Here is a 16,577-nt window from a genome sequence, read left to right as displayed (position 1 = left end):
TGTAAGGTGCTGATGACAACCTCTTCTTCCTCCCCTCCTCTCCCTCTGCAAGCTCAGCTTTGACATCTGATGTAGTGAGTACCTGTTTGTCTTCTAGAAGGTCGCCGGGAGTCTTCCCCATCCCTTCTGCTGGTGCTTAAGTGGGGTGGAGAGCTGACGCCAGCAGGAAGAGTGCAGGCAGAAGAGCTGGGGCGAGCCTTTCGCTGTATGTACCCTGGTGGCCAAGGTAAGCTTTGTCCTTTTGTCTCCCGTCCCATCCTGTGAATTGTGAGCTCAGGGCTGGGAGCAGTTTTCCTGTTTTCTCATGCAGTGTGACTGGGTACAGTGGCAAAATCATCACGGGATTCCAGGCAGCAACAAATTAGTCACCACAGCGCTGTCTTTGGAGGGTCAGACTCAAGCGCTGCATGAGTTGCTTTCTCCCATTACTGATCTCACTCCTGTGGTTGACTCAGCCAGTTTTGTGCCGCAAGATAATTGTAGCTCTACAGCTTATGCTTTGGAAGTCTGGTGCCTCCCTACTGAACAGCTCTGCCTGCAGTTCTGGTGGCAGCAGTACCTGCTCTTCTGCAGAGGACAAGCAGGAGGCAATTTTTTGTGTGCATCTTTATTCTGCACAGGGGTGTTGAGGCTAGCAGAACAATTATAGACTGTTCAGAGAGGATTGCTGCAGAATTTGGGCAGCATCAGATTTGACTGGTGAATGCTCACTTTTTTTCCTCAAAATGAACTTTCCCAAGTTAAGCAAAGCCTGAATCAGACTTCTAGTTATCATGTATAGGTAGAGTATTTTGGAGCAGCCTAAATGCTGGGTATGAAAGTGATTAAATCTCTACATAACTTTGTCACTACAATAAAGTTTGTTGTCTAAAGCAGCGTATTCAGCTGATAGTTTTGCAGGTGTCAGAATATTAATTTTGGGTTTGTTCTCTGTTCCAGGTGATTACGCTGGTTTCCCTGGATGTGGCTTGCTCAGGCTGCACAGCACCTACCGTCATGATCTCAAGATCTATGCCTCAGATGAGGGACGAGTTCAGATGACAGCAGCAGCTTTTGCAAAGGTCCTTTCTTTCTTTTAGGCATCTGTTAGTTTGGCTACATTAGTGTTAAAATATGCCAGTTCTAAAGGAAAACCTCTGGTAATGAGGGAAAAGCTGTTCTGGGAGCTTTGCCCTCTCTGTTGGGAGGACAGTGGTATACCATGCTATTAGCAAGTGTATGGGGCAGTACTGGAAATCCAGCGTAGCTGCATATGTATGTTACCTTTAGCATCCTGTCCAGTATAGGACTCTGACCAGGAAGGAATTATTTATGGATTATTGCTGGTGTTTGATGTTAAAGCAACATCAAACCTGTTGCTGAGTATTAATTGCCTACAAAATGAGTGTTTCTTGGATGACTGCCTAGCCAGGGGGGTTATTCCTTCACTGCTTTGGTTCAGTGTGGGCTGGGAGTTAGGGAGAAGACAGGTCCATCTGCAGTTAAAGCTTGAGCCAAAGGGAATCCAGTAGTGATCTTAGTGTGCTTCAGAGCCTCTGCTATATCAACATTTTCCAGCAAACTGAGTTGGCTACTCAATAATTACCTAGACAAATCTGGAGCTGCTGCAGGCAGAGCCTGCCTTTTGCTTCAGATAGCTCTAGAGGCGTGCCAGAGTCACTGGTGACTGTAGGTGCTGTTGCTGTAAATCTGCTCTTCAAGGACAGCTGAGGTTTCACTCGACTGAAGGCTGGCCATGAAATTACCAGAAGTGTTTGTTGCTTGTATTGCTGAAGTCTTGTCCTTGTGTTGCTTTAGGGTCTGTTGGCCCTGGAAGGAGAGCTGACCCCCATCCTGGTGCAAATGGTGAAAAGTGCCAATATGAATGGTCTCCTGGACAGTGACAGTGATTCCCTTAGCAGCTGTCAACACAGAGTGAAGGCACGACTGCATGAAATCATGCAGAAGGATGCTGAGTTCTGTGAAGAGGATTATGAAAAGGTAAAGCACCTGTGTGGCTTTATTGTTTTCTGCATCTGGAAGGAGAATAGCATTGCTCCAGTGGTTTGTTGTGAAGCCTGCTGGTATGTGAGCCGTAGTTTGGTTAGTCTGAGATCAGTTCTGGTCAAAATTACACAATATAAACAGAATTTAGGAAGGGAAAGGGCTGTTTAATAGCTCCTTCTCCAAGTGAAAGTAGCCCCTGCCCTTCTTAGAGTGAAAATCTCCAGTGTTGCTCTACTATCCCCTTCAAGAATCATCATAGTACCTTCCTCTCCCTTTAGAAGTCCCAGTGCATTTTATTCTCGTGGGTGTGCTAAAAGAAGAGTTCGTGTAGTTTACTGCACGCTGCCCAAAACAATCCCAGTTGCTGCAGACCCAGGAGTATGCCTTGCCAGGTTCTAGATCAGTGCTTTGTGCATGTGTGAACAGGTCTTTTGGACACAAACCCTTTTGTGTCCTGTCAGTGTCTGATAACTGCAGAGTAGAGAGCGCGCGCTACATCCAGCACAGCAACCAATAAAAGCACCATAGCTGCTTCTCCAACAAGTCCCCAAAACACTGTTTTTCCCAGGCTGAGATCTGATTACCAGACTGGTACCATTAAGCAACATACTTATCACCTCAAAGAACTACTTGAAATTTCTATGAAGCCTTTCTGTTCAAGCACAGAAGCAAAGTGAGACAAGAGTGGATATTGTAGGTGGAGGTCTGATGTGATAGGAGCAGTTGTTTGCTCCCTCTGAGCTTGGTCCTGAAGAAGTTTTTAAAACATGCCTAAATACTCCTAGGAACAGGCCAGCTTATTATGCTCAGCTGGGAGCACAGCTTTTTTGCCTAATCAGAAAGCAGTACAGCTGCAAAAGGCAGACATTTTGTGTTGCCAGTTGGTAAAGATACTAACTAATCTCTGCTGGTATCTTCTCTCAGCTAGCACCTACAGGCAGTGCTTCTCTGCTCAACTCCATGACATTTATCCAGAACCCAGTAGAGGTTTGTAACCAGGTGTTCACTCTGATTGAGAATCTCACCTCCCAGATACAAAAACGTCTTGAAGACCCCAAATCTGCAGGTGAGCATCAGAATGGGAAAGGGTCTGGAATGGATTCATGTATTGTTACATCTTCAGAGCTCCCAAACACCACTATAGTTTGTGTTTATCTGTAGCAAAGAAATTCTAAAGTGAAATTCTCTGTGTTATTGATGTAGAAGGCTCTTATTTGAATCACTTTTAACTGCTGTTAAAGAGAGCCTTAATGTAAAGGAAATTATACATGCATCTTAGGTTTAGAGCAAATGTAAACAGCAGCAGTATAGCCTGATTTTTTTCAGGCATTTCCTGAAGTGAAGCTTAAGACTATAAACAAAAAACTTTTCAGTCACGTTTTGCTCATCTCCAAGATCTTTCCTAGTAACAGTGCAGGGGTTTTAAAAAGGCATCTGTGGAACATTTCACATGATTTATGGCAGATGTAAGTCAACAGGCAAGCAGTTTTATCAAATATTTTTGAAATAGCCTGTTCCTGCAGGTTAAAACTCCTTGCAACAGGTCCAGTGGCTTTTCCAGTCTAGGATTCCTGTGGGTGGCATACTAATCGGAGCTGTTTTGTGCTGGGAGAAGTCGGTTACAGCTGTCACTTGAAATCTGCGCAGGTCAGGGCGTGAATGTGGTTTGGTGTTCTTTGCTGTTTAGACCTGCAGCTGTACCACAGTGAGACTTTAGAACTGATGCTGCAACGCTGGAGTAAGCTGGAGCGAGATTTCCGCATGAAGAATGGGCGTTACGACATCAGCAAGATCCCTGATATCTATGACTGCATCAAGTATGATGTACAGCACAACTGTGCACTGAAACTGGAAGGCACAGCTGAACTCTTCAAACTTTCCAAAGCCCTGGCAGATGTGATCATACCCCAGGTATAGCCTGTCCTGCCTGTGTGACGATGTCTTGTGGTGTCAGTTTCTGACCATTTCCCTGTCTGTTTTTTCTCTATTCTCTTCCACATCAACTCTCAAGACTGCATGTTACAGGTATATCTCTTAGTGGTTGTATAAGGCTAAAACCATTTCTGACTGAAGATGTGGCAGGGCTTCCTGGGTGAGGATTCTGACAGCATCAGAATAATGAACAGCTGATGCAGAAGCTTTTCCACATCCATCATGGTGCATTACAGCACAGCTTCAAGCTGCATGTGTGTGCTGTAGCAACACCCCATTCTCCACGTATAAGATGGTGCAGGGGAAGAGAGAATTCTGTGTTGAAGGTGGAGGCTTGTTCTGGCAAGTATGATATTCTTGTCCAACTAGAACTTGTTCAGTTTGCACGGTGGGCTTGCTTCTCACAAAGTTTGTGCCCATGAACATGGGAAGGGAAAGGAGCGCCATGCAATGGATCTCTGTATTCACCGTTGTTCTGGCAGAAATGGTTCCTTTGTAAGGGATGAACTTCTACCAGCAAGGTCCAATTGCACTTGTGCCTGTGTAGAGCAGAACTGGTCTTCTAAACTTGTCCACAGTGTTTCTGATGAGATGCAGTTTGGCTATTTCCAATGTAGCACTTGAAGTTTAATCCTTGCAAATAGCAGTTGTTGCATTAATGCTCATGCCAGGTGAGGGTATGAGTTTGTGTGTCATGAGAGGAGGTTCCCTGATGGTACTTGTCCCTCTCAGCTGTTGGAAGAATACTGACAGTCATGTCTGGTCAGACTGGGATTTTTGGAGGAGTCTCTGTCCTCTGTTACCCTCTGCAATATGTGTGGGGGATAAAAAAGAGAAAGGTGCTGAGTGACATTTCCCTTTCTGTCCTTGCTTAGCTGTCGGGGTGCTTGCGGACAGGACTGTTGAAGTCCAGCCTCCTTTCATATGAGGATGTGGCAAAGAACCAGGGCTGAAGGCTATCTATTGTTTTGTTCCTGCAGGAATATGGGATTAATAAGGAGGAGAAACTGGAGATTGCTATTGGCTTTTGTCTTCCTCTCATTAAAAAGATCCAGCTGGACCTACAGAGAACCCATGAAGATGAGTCTGTCAACAAACTACATCCCTTGTAAGGATTGTGCTGCATGCTGCTGCTGGTGGGGAGGGCAGCTTTGGAGCAGGGTGTGGGAACCACACCAGGAGAGTGTACTGGTGTGGAAGGAGGCATTGAACATACACTGAAGGACACACCAAGACAGAGGCATGTTGATGCTCCTGGGACTAGAAGGGAAATGGAAAGGCACATTGAGACTGCTGAGCAGGAGCAGCGTGCCACAGAAGCTTAAACCTGTTGTCGTTGGATGGTGGTGCCTTGATCCCTGTCTCTGCAAGGGGCAAGTGCTAGTATGCTGAGGCCACGGCCACCCCACCATGTGTCTTCGTTAGGATTCCATAAAAGCTGCTGCTTCCGTGCCCAGTGCTCTCACTGTTTGTTCAGCTCCTGCTGCTCTCTGACAGTTCCCAGTGCGGGGTTATCTCACTCCGTTAAGCCTGCAGAAATGCTGCTGTATGGTAGATGGCGATTCATTGACAGGCTGTGAGTAACACTGCGCTGGTTTTGGTTTAGGTACTCAAGAGGAGTTTTGTCACCAGGTCGCCATGTTCGGACACGGCTCTACTTCACCAGTGAGAGCCATGTGCACTCTCTGCTCAGTATCTTCCGCTATGGGGGGCTCCTGGATGTAAGTGTCCCAGCAATGCTCACAGAGTAAGCCTCCCTGCTCTTTTTCAGTGGCCCCTTTCCCAGGTGGACAGTGTATGTTCATAGGTTGCCCCTCTAGCCAGCACCCCCAGTAATGATGTGCATCAGTGGCCTCTGGCCGACTCCATCTCTGCTGTGTTTGCATGCTGCAGCTTCCTGCCTTTCTGGCATGCAGGAGGGTCGTTCTTCCTCAGTCCTGACACTGCCTGCCTTGCTTGTAACAGAGGCATGTTTTCTCCCAGAGCTGTCCTGCTGGTTTCAGCTGAGTAGACGACTTACCTGTGTAGGAGGATAGCAGTATGAGACAATGGGGATGAGGGAATTTCTCTCTTCCTGCTTCCTTCAACCCTTTATTTCAAGAGCTTGGCTCTATTCTTTAGTGACATTCTGTCGATTTGAAGTCAAGAAAATCAGTTTGCTTACAGAGGAAGAGATTTGAGGTCGCAAATGCATAGTGGGTGCTCCCTACCAGAGGGACCGATGACACATTTTTAGGGGAGTGACTCATCCAGTCTAACCTTCACTTGCTATTATAACCTGCCTCCTGAAGGAATTGGCGTGCAGACCCTGAGAACAGCTCTGCTTTAGACTCCTCAAGAGACTTTCTGATTTATCTGTCCATTTTTAAGCGTGGTGTTCTGAAACTCCTTAAGAATTTGGGCTTGCTTAGCAGGCGTCGTTTCTGATGTCTGTGGAAGTTCACTGTATCTGTAGTCAGTGATCCTGCAAGTACCTCTGAATTGCTCACTGAGTAAGATGCTACTTCACTCCCCCACTTGAGTGTCAGAGGATGCTGTGTTGCTAGCACAGGGATATTAAGCTGCATCTGGGTTCATTTGTACCGGTGGGGTTTATTCCGTGTCTGTCAAGGTGGTGAGATGCTCCACAGCAAACACGAGTGGCACTTCAGGTATGGCCATTCCCCAGCAGTGCTGGGAAGCAATGAGGGGTGGGCTGCCCTGCCTTGTCGAGCCCAAGGGTCCAGCGAGGCTCTGTAGACTTTTCATTCAGCATCACGTAAAAGGAGCTTCACTTGGTCCCTTATTTAGCACAAGTTCATCCCTTGTGCTTTTTTTTATGTTTCTCTAAACTATTCCATTCTGGAGGCCACTACTTAAGAATAACTGTGTTGGGGACCTGCTGTGCGTTATGCTTTTCTCCGGTCAGCATGGCATAGCAGGGCTGGCAGCTGGATGCGCTCAGATCTGCACGTGGGTTGTGTGGGTAGCTGAGTGTCCCTCTATGCAGTTGCTCCTTACTGTAAGCACCCCACTGAAGGCCATCTCTCTCTGTGCAAGTTAAGCAAAGTGGTTTTTGTCCTGCCAATGTTGTTATCTTGTGGAGAGACAAAGTCTCTCAGACCCATTTCACCGAATGCTGCAAGGTGTCTGCTGTTGCTTATACCATGCGACTGTTTATGTGTATATATCAGGAAAACAAAGACCAGCAGTGGAAGAGAGCCATGGACTATTTGAGTGCTATCTCAGAGCTGAACTACATGACCCAGATTGTTATCATGCTCTACGAGGACAACAACAAGGTGAGGGATATAGCTGTAGGATAAAATACTTCCTGCCATGATGCAAGGGGCAGTCACCAAGAGGCAGTTCAGCTGGGAAGTCTGTAACCTGAGCGCTCTCTGCTTGTGAATAAAGATGGACAGGTCATTAACACAGCCGCTAGATCTTATTTTTAGGTGGGAGGCAGTGACCCAGTTAATGCTTGTTACATGTAAGCAGAGTGCCACCCTGAGCAGTAACACCAAGCTTACGTGATTGATACTATCTATTTTAAAGCATTTCCTACCACAAAATAATTTGCTGTTTCTTAATATTAATGACAAATGAACAGTAGAAAAAAATAAATAAAAACAAATTGTATTTGGCAGGTTTTTCCAAATATTTCTAGAAAATATCCAGAAATTCCACATTCGTAACCTTTAGTTACTTTAAAAATATACTGATACAGTTAGGGAACTATATACTGGTATCTTCAGGAAGTAAAGAGAATAATTTAAAAACCAGCCCGAATGTGGAAGCTGGTGGTGATGACTGTAACTTGGTTTGGCACTGAACTGCATGTTCTGAATCCCAGGTCCTGTGGCTCAGGTCCCGTACTGCAGGAGGCTGCGGTGGTTGAGGGGAGCAGTCCCGTTCCTCCGTACGCTGCGGTTAGAATCTTGTATTCACCGAGCTGATGTGGGGTTCTGATGGTAGAAGTGAAATGCTTCCTAGTGCTGTTTGTCAAAAAAAAAAAAAAAAAAAAAAAAGTCTGGGTAGAGCTCTTCGGAGTGGTGTAAATCTTTTAGTAAGAAGAGATGGTGAAACTTGTGGTTTTAAATCATTAGCTCCAGATACTGTAAAAGCTCTGGCTTCCTTTAAAAAAGGAAAAGAAAAAGAAAACATTAGAGACCTAAATCTTGGAACAACCTGACTAAAGGTCCAGGAGGGAACCATCTCTCCTTGCCCCAGCGTGTGCTGGTTTTGCCACAGGAGTGGATTGGAAGGAGCTACATTCTAGGTTTGTGTGTATCTAATCTACCTATATACATACCTACACACACACATGTGTATAGCCTGATTCTGTTTTGGTCCTCTGGTGGCTGTTGTCACAAAATAACAACAATTTGAATGCCTCAGCTTCGTGCTAATAAGGGCTGTCCTTTTGGATGAGACAAACCTAGAGCCATTATGTTCGTGGTTTCTTGTTGCTTCTGCTTTCCTTCCAAAAGGATGCGCTTGGGATGCGTGCTGCGCCGGCATGGCAGATGGCCGGGGTCCCGACACGGCCTGTGCTGACAGCAGAACTGCTTTTTGTGTGTTGATTTACTCCCCCTGCCCTGTGTTCACAGGACCCTTCTTCAGAAGAGCGTTTCCATGTGGAGCTGCATTTCAGCCCTGGCGTGAAAGGCTGTGAGGAAGACAGAAACGTGCCCACGGGGTTTGGCTTTCGGCCCGCCTCTGCAGAGGTGAGCACGCTGCCCTGCTGGGCCACGGGCTGCCCTGCCCGCCGGGGACGTGGCGAGTGCTGGGCTCGCCGCTCTGCCGGCCTCCGCCACTGCCCGCTCTCCCACGGTACATTTTCCTTTCTCTTGCGCCCGCAGGCTGTTAGCGAGTTGTGTTCCCTGCCTCGCTCCGAGGGTTTGTCGAGGCAGCCTTTGAGCGCGCTGGCATCCTGCCTCGCTCCGCAGAGCTGGGAGACCCAAGGCTGGAGCCGGTGGCGGGGCAGCGCTGGCCAAGGCCACGTGCCTGTAGGTGTCAATGTTTCCTTGCTGCAGAATGAGGACAAGAAGGCAGACCAAGGCAGCCTGGAGGACCTCTCCAAAGAGAAGGGCATGGATGAGCCAGACCGCGCACAGCAAAGGTCCCCGCAGCCTTCCGAACCGGTCAGCATTCATCGGAGATCGCCGCTCATCAGGAACCGCAAGACAGGGTCCATGGAGGTAACAGTGCGATGGGCGCTCTTGGTTGTTCTGAGGAAGTTCTTTTGCTTGTTTTTTTGGTTTCCTGGCTTTTCTTTCAATGTGCCAGAGTTGGAATTGATTCTGGGAAAGGATCTGCAGAAATTAAGGAGGGATTTTTTGGAAGGTAGACCTCCCAGACTCATCCTCATTGAGGAAGGACAAGGGGAACACAGGTCAGAGGAATTGATGAGGAAGAGCAAGTAAGGAAATGCTTGAGAAAGAGAAGCATTACTTGGATTACGTGCTCTGTAGAGGCATCAGTGTAACCAGCAATGAGATTATGTGCAACCTGTTCACCTAGCCACGGAGACATCTTTGTATTCCCGTAGACTCCAGCCTTTGCCTCTCGCAGTTCAGCTCCATGTATCTTGTTCCTGTGTCCCATCTAAGATCTCATGCAAATCGGAGGTCCCTGCTAACCAGTGGGTTTATTATGGAGTGTTTAAACTGTCAGTGTTGTCTGTCCCATTCACTGATCTGCTAAAGTAACAAAGATCGATTTTACTGTCCTTACTTCTCTCCTTCGAGGCTGTTATGTGTCATAAGGCTACTAGCTTCACAGTCCGCAGGTAGCTGGCACCTTCAAAGTGCTCTAGAATTGCTCCTCCTTTTGGAGGGGTTTCACAGGCATTTTTACCATCTGTTCTCTGAACCAGTAAAAGCAGAGAGTTAGGGCTTGAGGTATTTGTAGCTGGTTCCATCTCTGTGTCACCTATGATATAATCCTTCCATGCAGCGCTCAGGGGCTCTTTGTAGCAGGCACATACTAAGTTAAAGGGGATATACTTCCCTGTAGCTAAAGAAGGAACTCTGTGTCCCAGTGATCCCAGCAAGAGTCTTGGGAGACAAGGAACCCTTCATACTTCTGAAATCACTGCTCTTCCACAACCCAACACAAACTTGAAATTAAAATTGAGCGTGCACTGTCACAGCCTTAGCATATGAGTACTTTTATGCTTCTTGAAAATTGTGATTTTAAGGAAGAGACGTACTTTTCTTTACATTCCATTGCTGTATCAAGCCTTTTGAGACCAGTGGGTACCTTAGAGCACAACACTGATTATACTGTCTGTCTTTGCAGGTGCTCTCTGAATCTTCTTCCAAATCAGGAGGTTATCGCCTCTTCAGCACTTATTCCAGGCAGTCTTCTGAGATGAAGCAAAGTGGCTTAGGTACTGTACTTGACCTGTAACCAGCCTGCTCACCTGTATCTCTGTATTTCTGTGGGCATCTGTCTGTCTCCCTGCATATACATCTGGCTTAAGTTCCTTGTATGTGTCTCTGTGTGTATCATGTCTTCTTTTAGTGTTACCATTTAGACCACTGTGGAGACTGTCCTGCTGTATTTCCATTTGTGTATGATCTTCTCCTTCACCTTCTAGCAACAGAAGATGCACTTTTCATCCTTTATAGTATGGGAGCAACAGAGCAAGCTGTGTACTTGCAGGTTGGCCTTCTGGTTCTGTGTTGCTATCATTTGTTATATGATTTCTGAACTTAGTAGGAAGTGATCTTTTATTTGAGAACTAGCATGCTTTCTGTTCTGTAAAACAGTAATTTACATGCAAAGCTACTCTTCATGTAAGACTATTCTATTTCTACTTTGATTGATAAAGATCTCTTGTATGGAAAAGATCTGTCATCTGCAATGGTGTTTGACAGCTCCCTAATTGAGCCTGAATCCCTGGTTAGCCATCCTTTGCATGGTAGCCAGCAGAAGAGAATGTGTTGGGGTGCTTAGTGTTCGCTGCCTGTCTTGAGAGTACCATTCCTTGTACTTGGAAACTGGAAAGCTGTATTTGCTGTCATGACGTTCAGATAGCTATGAAACCTACATCTTGCAGATGACTAATAAGCACCAGGAGGCGGAAATGCCCAAGTTATGCCCACTTTCCTCTTCTTTAAAAACATATTTGCATTATGGCATGGCTCTAGACTTGCAGCAGTTCTGACTCATCAGTTCTTCACTCTGTTACGTGGATATCCTGCAGCTAAGAGATTTCTGAAAGGCCTGATCATTTCTTTGTCACTTTTGAATGAGCTGCTGCTTTGGAAGCTAATTCTTACCAAGTAAAGGGAATTTTCCTCAGAGTCGTTAGGAGGCATCCCTGGAGTCTGCCAGCTATGCTCCCAGCCAGTTGGAAAAATCTAAGAAGGAATGGCTGATGCATATTGTTTTCACAAAGGCACAATAGCCTTGGCCATAGTGGTTTTTGAATGTGTTATTTCATGTGGTGCATCTACTTCTGCCTTTCACAGACCCCCTGCAGGATTAAGTGAGCTGTAACAGACTGCCTTGCTTAGTCTTCAAGAAACCTGTGGTTATTCTGTGAATCCATGTGAATCAATATGAGAATTTCTGAGATGGCACACAGTCAAGGAAGTGCATCTGCTTGGAGAATTACTGAGTACATCAAATGCTACGTGCAAACAATCTTTGCTGTTTGGATGTCTGAGTACCAGAAGGCACATGCTCTGGAAAGCAGATATTACAGCCTATTTACTATAGCCTTTTTCAGCTTTCTGAGGAATGTCTGCTTTGGCCATAGAGAAGACTACTACTCTACTGGACCCTTGTACAGTACTGCTTTTCCTTGACAACAAATTTTGTAATGTAATCCCAGCCGGTTTAATTTCAGGTCCTTGCCTGACTCGCCTTGCTGGGAAGCCTGTGCTGGTCTCTCCCAACTGTGAAGCTCTGCAAAGACGAAACTTTGGGTAGGAATGATAGACCTCACCTGTGACAGTAGACCTCCAGCTGGATACTCAGTCCAGCCATCATTCTTCTCTCCATCTGGCAGCTGCAGGCGCAGAAGGGTTGAGCAGGAGAGACCTGTGGTGCAACACCAGCTTGCGCAGTCCCTGGTTATTAGGCTGTCTGTGTTTCTCTTAACCTGAGAACTGTTAGAAGAATGATGCTTCTTTACCTGTAAAAGTCAAGCTCTTCAAGGAATCTTCCTGATTCCTTTCCTGCTTGTTTTGTAGAAATCTAGTTTCTTCTCCCTTTTAGGACCTGAAATGGGCGCTCTCTGTGAGAAATAATATAGAACTCACAGGAGCTTGAGCTATGGCTTTAATACTTGTCTCAGCAGCTGTGTGATGAGGGGGTTCATTCAGATACTGCCTGCTGTTTCTGAGCTTTTCTGAAGTTGATCCTATCTCCTGTTGCCTGACCTTGTCAGTGGCTGGCTATCGTTATCTCTGGGAGAATGGATTCTCTGGAAGAACATCGGGTATAACCGCGTGTGTTTAGCCATGCAGGAACGGGGAGCAGGACAGAGCTCCCGTAACCACCCTGCTGCCATACCTGCCAGAGTTGTGGCTTTACTGTAATTTAAAAAAATGCCTTGAAGTGTCTGCTTGGAAAAGGGGCGGGCTGCAGCTGCTTTGTCTGTGCAAAGTGGTGCTTCAGAGTGTGCCACGTTGTTCTGGGCAGGAGCGCGTGCATTACTGTGGATTGTCTGCAATAGCGTGTGTGCTTCCAGCTTGAGGAGCCTAGAGAAGCTTCAGTGTCTTTCTTTGCTTGCGAGAACACTTTAAAATGGGGCAACATCACTCCTTGCTGTTTGAGCAGTGGAGGTGTTGTATTGTCAGTGGGCATGAAGCTTTGTGCTAGACTCCCATAGGGAAATAAGGGATGTCCATTTTTTAAACATCTGAAATTTTGAAAGTACATCTGAAAATTAAATACGCAAAAAAGATCCAGCACATACAGTAGCAAATGTTGCTGTCCAAATTAAATCCAAATGGCTGGTATACCATTATGTTCTTTAGGATGCACGTGTGTGTGTTTACTTTGTCTACAGTGGTCTCCTAGAGTTCACTGTAGACAATTGCTGTCATCCATAGAGTCATTTTTGTGAATTCTTTTCTGGCATAAGGGTGCTAGCAAAATGCCTCTGTCTGCTGTAGGATAGCAGAAGCATGGGGGTATCCTTAGCTTTATAATTAATGACATGAGGTTGCTCAAGATAGAAAGTCATAAAAATCTTCTGTTCCATTTTTATCTGCCAGTAAATGAGTCTGTTGGGTCTGGAGTTTTTTTTTATTTTGTTTGTTTGCCTTCAAGCCATGGAAGGATGATTAGGAGCATTATCCTGGCTGCTGCTTGACAAAATTTTGTTTGTGTTGTGACAGATTCCGGTTCATGCTGAGTCAGCACTGAGCTTCCGTTTAAAGCATTAGGAGAAATTTTCTAAGACTTGTGTATCAGTTCTTTGCCTGTTTGTCCAGGGACACATATGTGTTAGTCTGTCCTGTGAAAAGCTACCAGCAGTGTCATGGTGTTGGAATAGCTTAAATTCTGTGCATAAGAACCCTTTTGGTCATCTTCCACTGTTCCCAGCAGCAGATGTCATCAGCTTAGACTGAGCTTATGTGTGAATAGCTCAAACCTCAGGAACTGTGTGTTTTTTTCCAAAGGAGCTCTGGCTAAAAAGGAGCTTTGCAGGGAAAGCTGGGGTCCTGGGACATGAAGCAGCAGTGTGTCCTTCCAGCAGCAAAGGCCAACAGCATGCTTTGCTGAATTAGCAGGAGTGCAGCCATCAGGCTGAGGGATTTGGTTCTTCCCCTCTATTAACCCCTTGTGAGACTGTCTGAAGCGCTGCTGTCCTGCCCTGGGCTCCCTGGTGCCAGAAGGGGGTGGATATAGCGGGTGTGAGCCCGGGAAGGGGCAGTGGGGGCGGATGGGCTGGAGCACGCGACCTTGGAGGAGAAGCTGAGAGAGTGGTGCTTGTTCAGATCAGAAGCGGAGGGGAGCGGAGACCTTACTGCTGTTCAGCCACCTACATGGGAGGTTACAGAGAAGACAAACTGTCCTCCAAGGCGGGTGGTGATGGGGTGAGAACTGATAGACACAAGCTGCAGTGTGTCTGCAGAGTAAATTCCCGTTAGCTGGGAGGAATAAATTTTTCACCATGAATGTGCCAGATACTGGAACAGGGGCCGAGAGAGGTTGTGAAATCTCCTTTCTTGGAGCTATTCAGAACTTGACTGGACAAACCCTAACAAGCTGATCCAAGTTGGCCCTGCTGCTTGGGGCGTTGAGAAAGAAGCTTCTAGAGGTTTCTTCCAACCTAAGTCATGCTCTGATGCTGTATTTTAGAATCAAGAACTTCTTGCAATATAGGCAGGATCTTTTTAACAGTAGTAACAGTTGCACTGTTCGAGTTAAATACTAATAGGCAATATGTCATTTTTTTTGCCTTGGCAGACAAGGTGGAACAAGATCAACGTGCTTGTTTCTGGAAGCCTTTTGCATGTAAGAGTAATGTTATTTTTAACAGTTGGTATTCTCAGTACAGAATGCAGCATCAAGACAGTTTAGCGGAGAATTTATAGCCCATCAGTGGCTTTGTCTGGCTCGTAATAAAGTTTTGTCTCACTTGCGATTGCTTTCCTCAGTGGAAAGAATCCTGTTTCAAATGCCTGATGTTCCCTAAATATCACATAAAGTCAAGTCACTCTGCAGAACACTGTGCCTTGGAGAAGCAAACACCAGCAGTTGCCAAAGCCATCGCTGTTAGGTTGCCCTTCTGTGCACGAGCCCGTCTTGCATGCTGTATTCCTTGCCATAGGGTAAGCCACGTTCCATGCTGTGTGCACATCTGCTGCTTTGCAAGGGTAGTTCATGGAGCACTTGGACCTGCTCTGGAGGAGCAAAAGACCAAGTGGATGTGAAATATCATCTGGGCAGCAGCTTGTGAAAGAAAGCTGTGTGGTCGCGTTGCTTTCCTTACTGCTTGATAGAGTGATTAGTCCACATTTGTTGATTAACAGATCAAGCAGTCCTTTCTTCTTGGTGTCCTACAGAAAAAGGAACTTTCCAAAGAGAAAGGGCAGAACAGCAGAGAAATGAAGCCCTGTGACAGGAACATCAGTGATTTGGCATCCTGGCTTTTCTGAGTATGTAGATTTGCTGACTGGAGGGTGTCAAGGTGTCTCTCTCTGGAAATAAAACCCTGGACGGAGTTAGGAACTTTCCTGGTGCTGAGTTTTGGGCTGCCTGTTGTGCATTTGGCACTACTGAATTTAGAATGGGGAATACTGCCTCCCTATCCTTCCCAGCATCATTTTTTTCACCTGAGATTGCCTGTGAAGTGGCCAGTTCATTCTTCATTCTTTGACTAACCCTGCTTTTCTGTAGTTGCATGCAGTGGAGATACAATACTAACACCTTCCATGCCTTTCCAGGGTCACAGTGCACCGGCCTGTTTAGCACCACTGTGCTGGGAGGCTCCTCCAGTGCCCCCAACCTCCAGGACTACGCACGCAGCCATGGCAAAAAGTTTGCCAGCAGCCTGACATACAAAGACGGTATGTGTGTTCCCTGTGCAGCAGGTGATTCATTTGTGGACTTTGGTGTCTCAGGATGCTACTGAGGCAAAGACTTAGCCTGCTAAGAAGAATGACAGTTGAATGTGTATATTCGCTGCATCTACAGTAATGCACTTTATCATATCCCAAGAAATCGTGGTCCTTGCTAGGACAAGACAGGAGCTGACATTGTGTGAGGAGTTTTATGCTGATGTATGGTATTTCTGGGGTCTGACTTTGGTCTGACATTTTAATACTACTTGCTGTTGTGGAGGAGGATTTATTGGTCTAGATACTAAGTAGGTTTGTCCTGGTATGGATATCCAGCATATCACATCATCTTGCTTACCTTGGGATCTTGCTGAGGCTAAATGAAGCTTTTGTGGAGACAGTAATCCTCACCCTATGGAAGATGGAGCCGTCCCGAGGGCAGAATGATGTGCTTGGGGGAGTGGATGAGACGGGCACCAGAGTAAGGCTGGGCACACGGAAGGGTCCGAGGTAGCTGTCAGAAAGCAAGTGTAATATGCCTGAAATGCTTGAGGTAAGTGGGATACATGAATGAAATACTGCCAAAGGACCGGAAGGTCTAGTTATTGTGCAGTTCTGCAGAAACTGCCTTAAAGTTCAGCAAGACAATCTGGTAAAATGTATTTGGGTCATTAGTATAAAAGTGAAGGCTGTGTTGCCAGCTGTGAACTGATCTGCAGTCGGTACTAGTGCATTACACATTGAGAAGCAGATGCTGTGTTGCTGCTCTCAAGGAAATTGGAGCACAGGGAAAGACTGAGATATCCTGGAGGGATGTAATGCACAAGTGCAAGTGTCTGTTGTGATTCCAGTGAGAAAGGCACTGGGACTCTGGAAGTGCCGGTTAACGTGCCCTTTGTTGGAATGCTGAGTTGAGCAGCACTGAACAAACTGCCCCATGGGCTGGGTCTGCACAGCGTGCTGTGCCCTAGTTGGAAATCCACCTAATGTTGCACAACTTGGGCTTCCCAGCGCCTGAGTGAGTATAAGATTATCTGTCCTCTCTTCTTCCCTTTTGTCTTAGTTCAAACAAATGGTATTTTACTTTAGAGTCCGAGTACCTTTCTTACCACGATCATAAAGAACACTAGCACTGGTGGGTTACAAGGT

General features: G+C 46.2%; 1 protein-coding gene across 9 annotated transcripts in view; it reads left to right on the top strand.

The window, feature by feature from the left end:
- Nucleotides 1-16,577, top strand: part of PPIP5K1 (diphosphoinositol pentakisphosphate kinase 1) — a 48,657-nt gene that overhangs the window by 15,907 nt on the left and 16,173 nt on the right. For 8 of the 9 annotated variants that reach the window (XM_040601052.1, XM_040601053.1, XM_040601051.1 and 5 more), the window contains 12 exons: nucleotides 98-226; nucleotides 940-1,061; nucleotides 1,798-1,980; nucleotides 2,911-3,052; nucleotides 3,674-3,897; nucleotides 4,899-5,026; nucleotides 5,525-5,639; nucleotides 7,092-7,199; nucleotides 8,511-8,627; nucleotides 8,937-9,101; nucleotides 10,204-10,294; nucleotides 15,315-15,437. In XM_040601052.1, the coding sequence (XP_040456986.1) occupies nucleotides 98-226; nucleotides 940-1,061; nucleotides 1,798-1,980; nucleotides 2,911-3,052; nucleotides 3,674-3,897; nucleotides 4,899-5,026; nucleotides 5,525-5,639; nucleotides 7,092-7,199; nucleotides 8,511-8,627; nucleotides 8,937-9,101; nucleotides 10,204-10,294; nucleotides 15,315-15,437 (1,647 nt within the window). The remainder of the gene's footprint in view (nucleotides 1-97; nucleotides 227-939; nucleotides 1,062-1,797; nucleotides 1,981-2,910; nucleotides 3,053-3,673; nucleotides 3,898-4,898; nucleotides 5,027-5,524; nucleotides 5,640-7,091; nucleotides 7,200-8,510; nucleotides 8,628-8,936; nucleotides 9,102-10,203; nucleotides 10,295-15,314; nucleotides 15,438-16,577) is intronic. The other variant, XM_040601056.1, reaches the window with a different exon arrangement.

Source organism: Falco naumanni, chromosome 7, assembly GCF_017639655.2.
Source record: "Falco naumanni isolate bFalNau1 chromosome 7, bFalNau1.pat, whole genome shotgun sequence".
Taxonomy (NCBI): Eukaryota; Metazoa; Chordata; class Aves; order Falconiformes; family Falconidae; genus Falco; species Falco naumanni.
The sequence above is the reverse complement of the archived record's forward strand: the minus strand, read 5'-3'. Positions and strand labels throughout refer to the sequence as shown.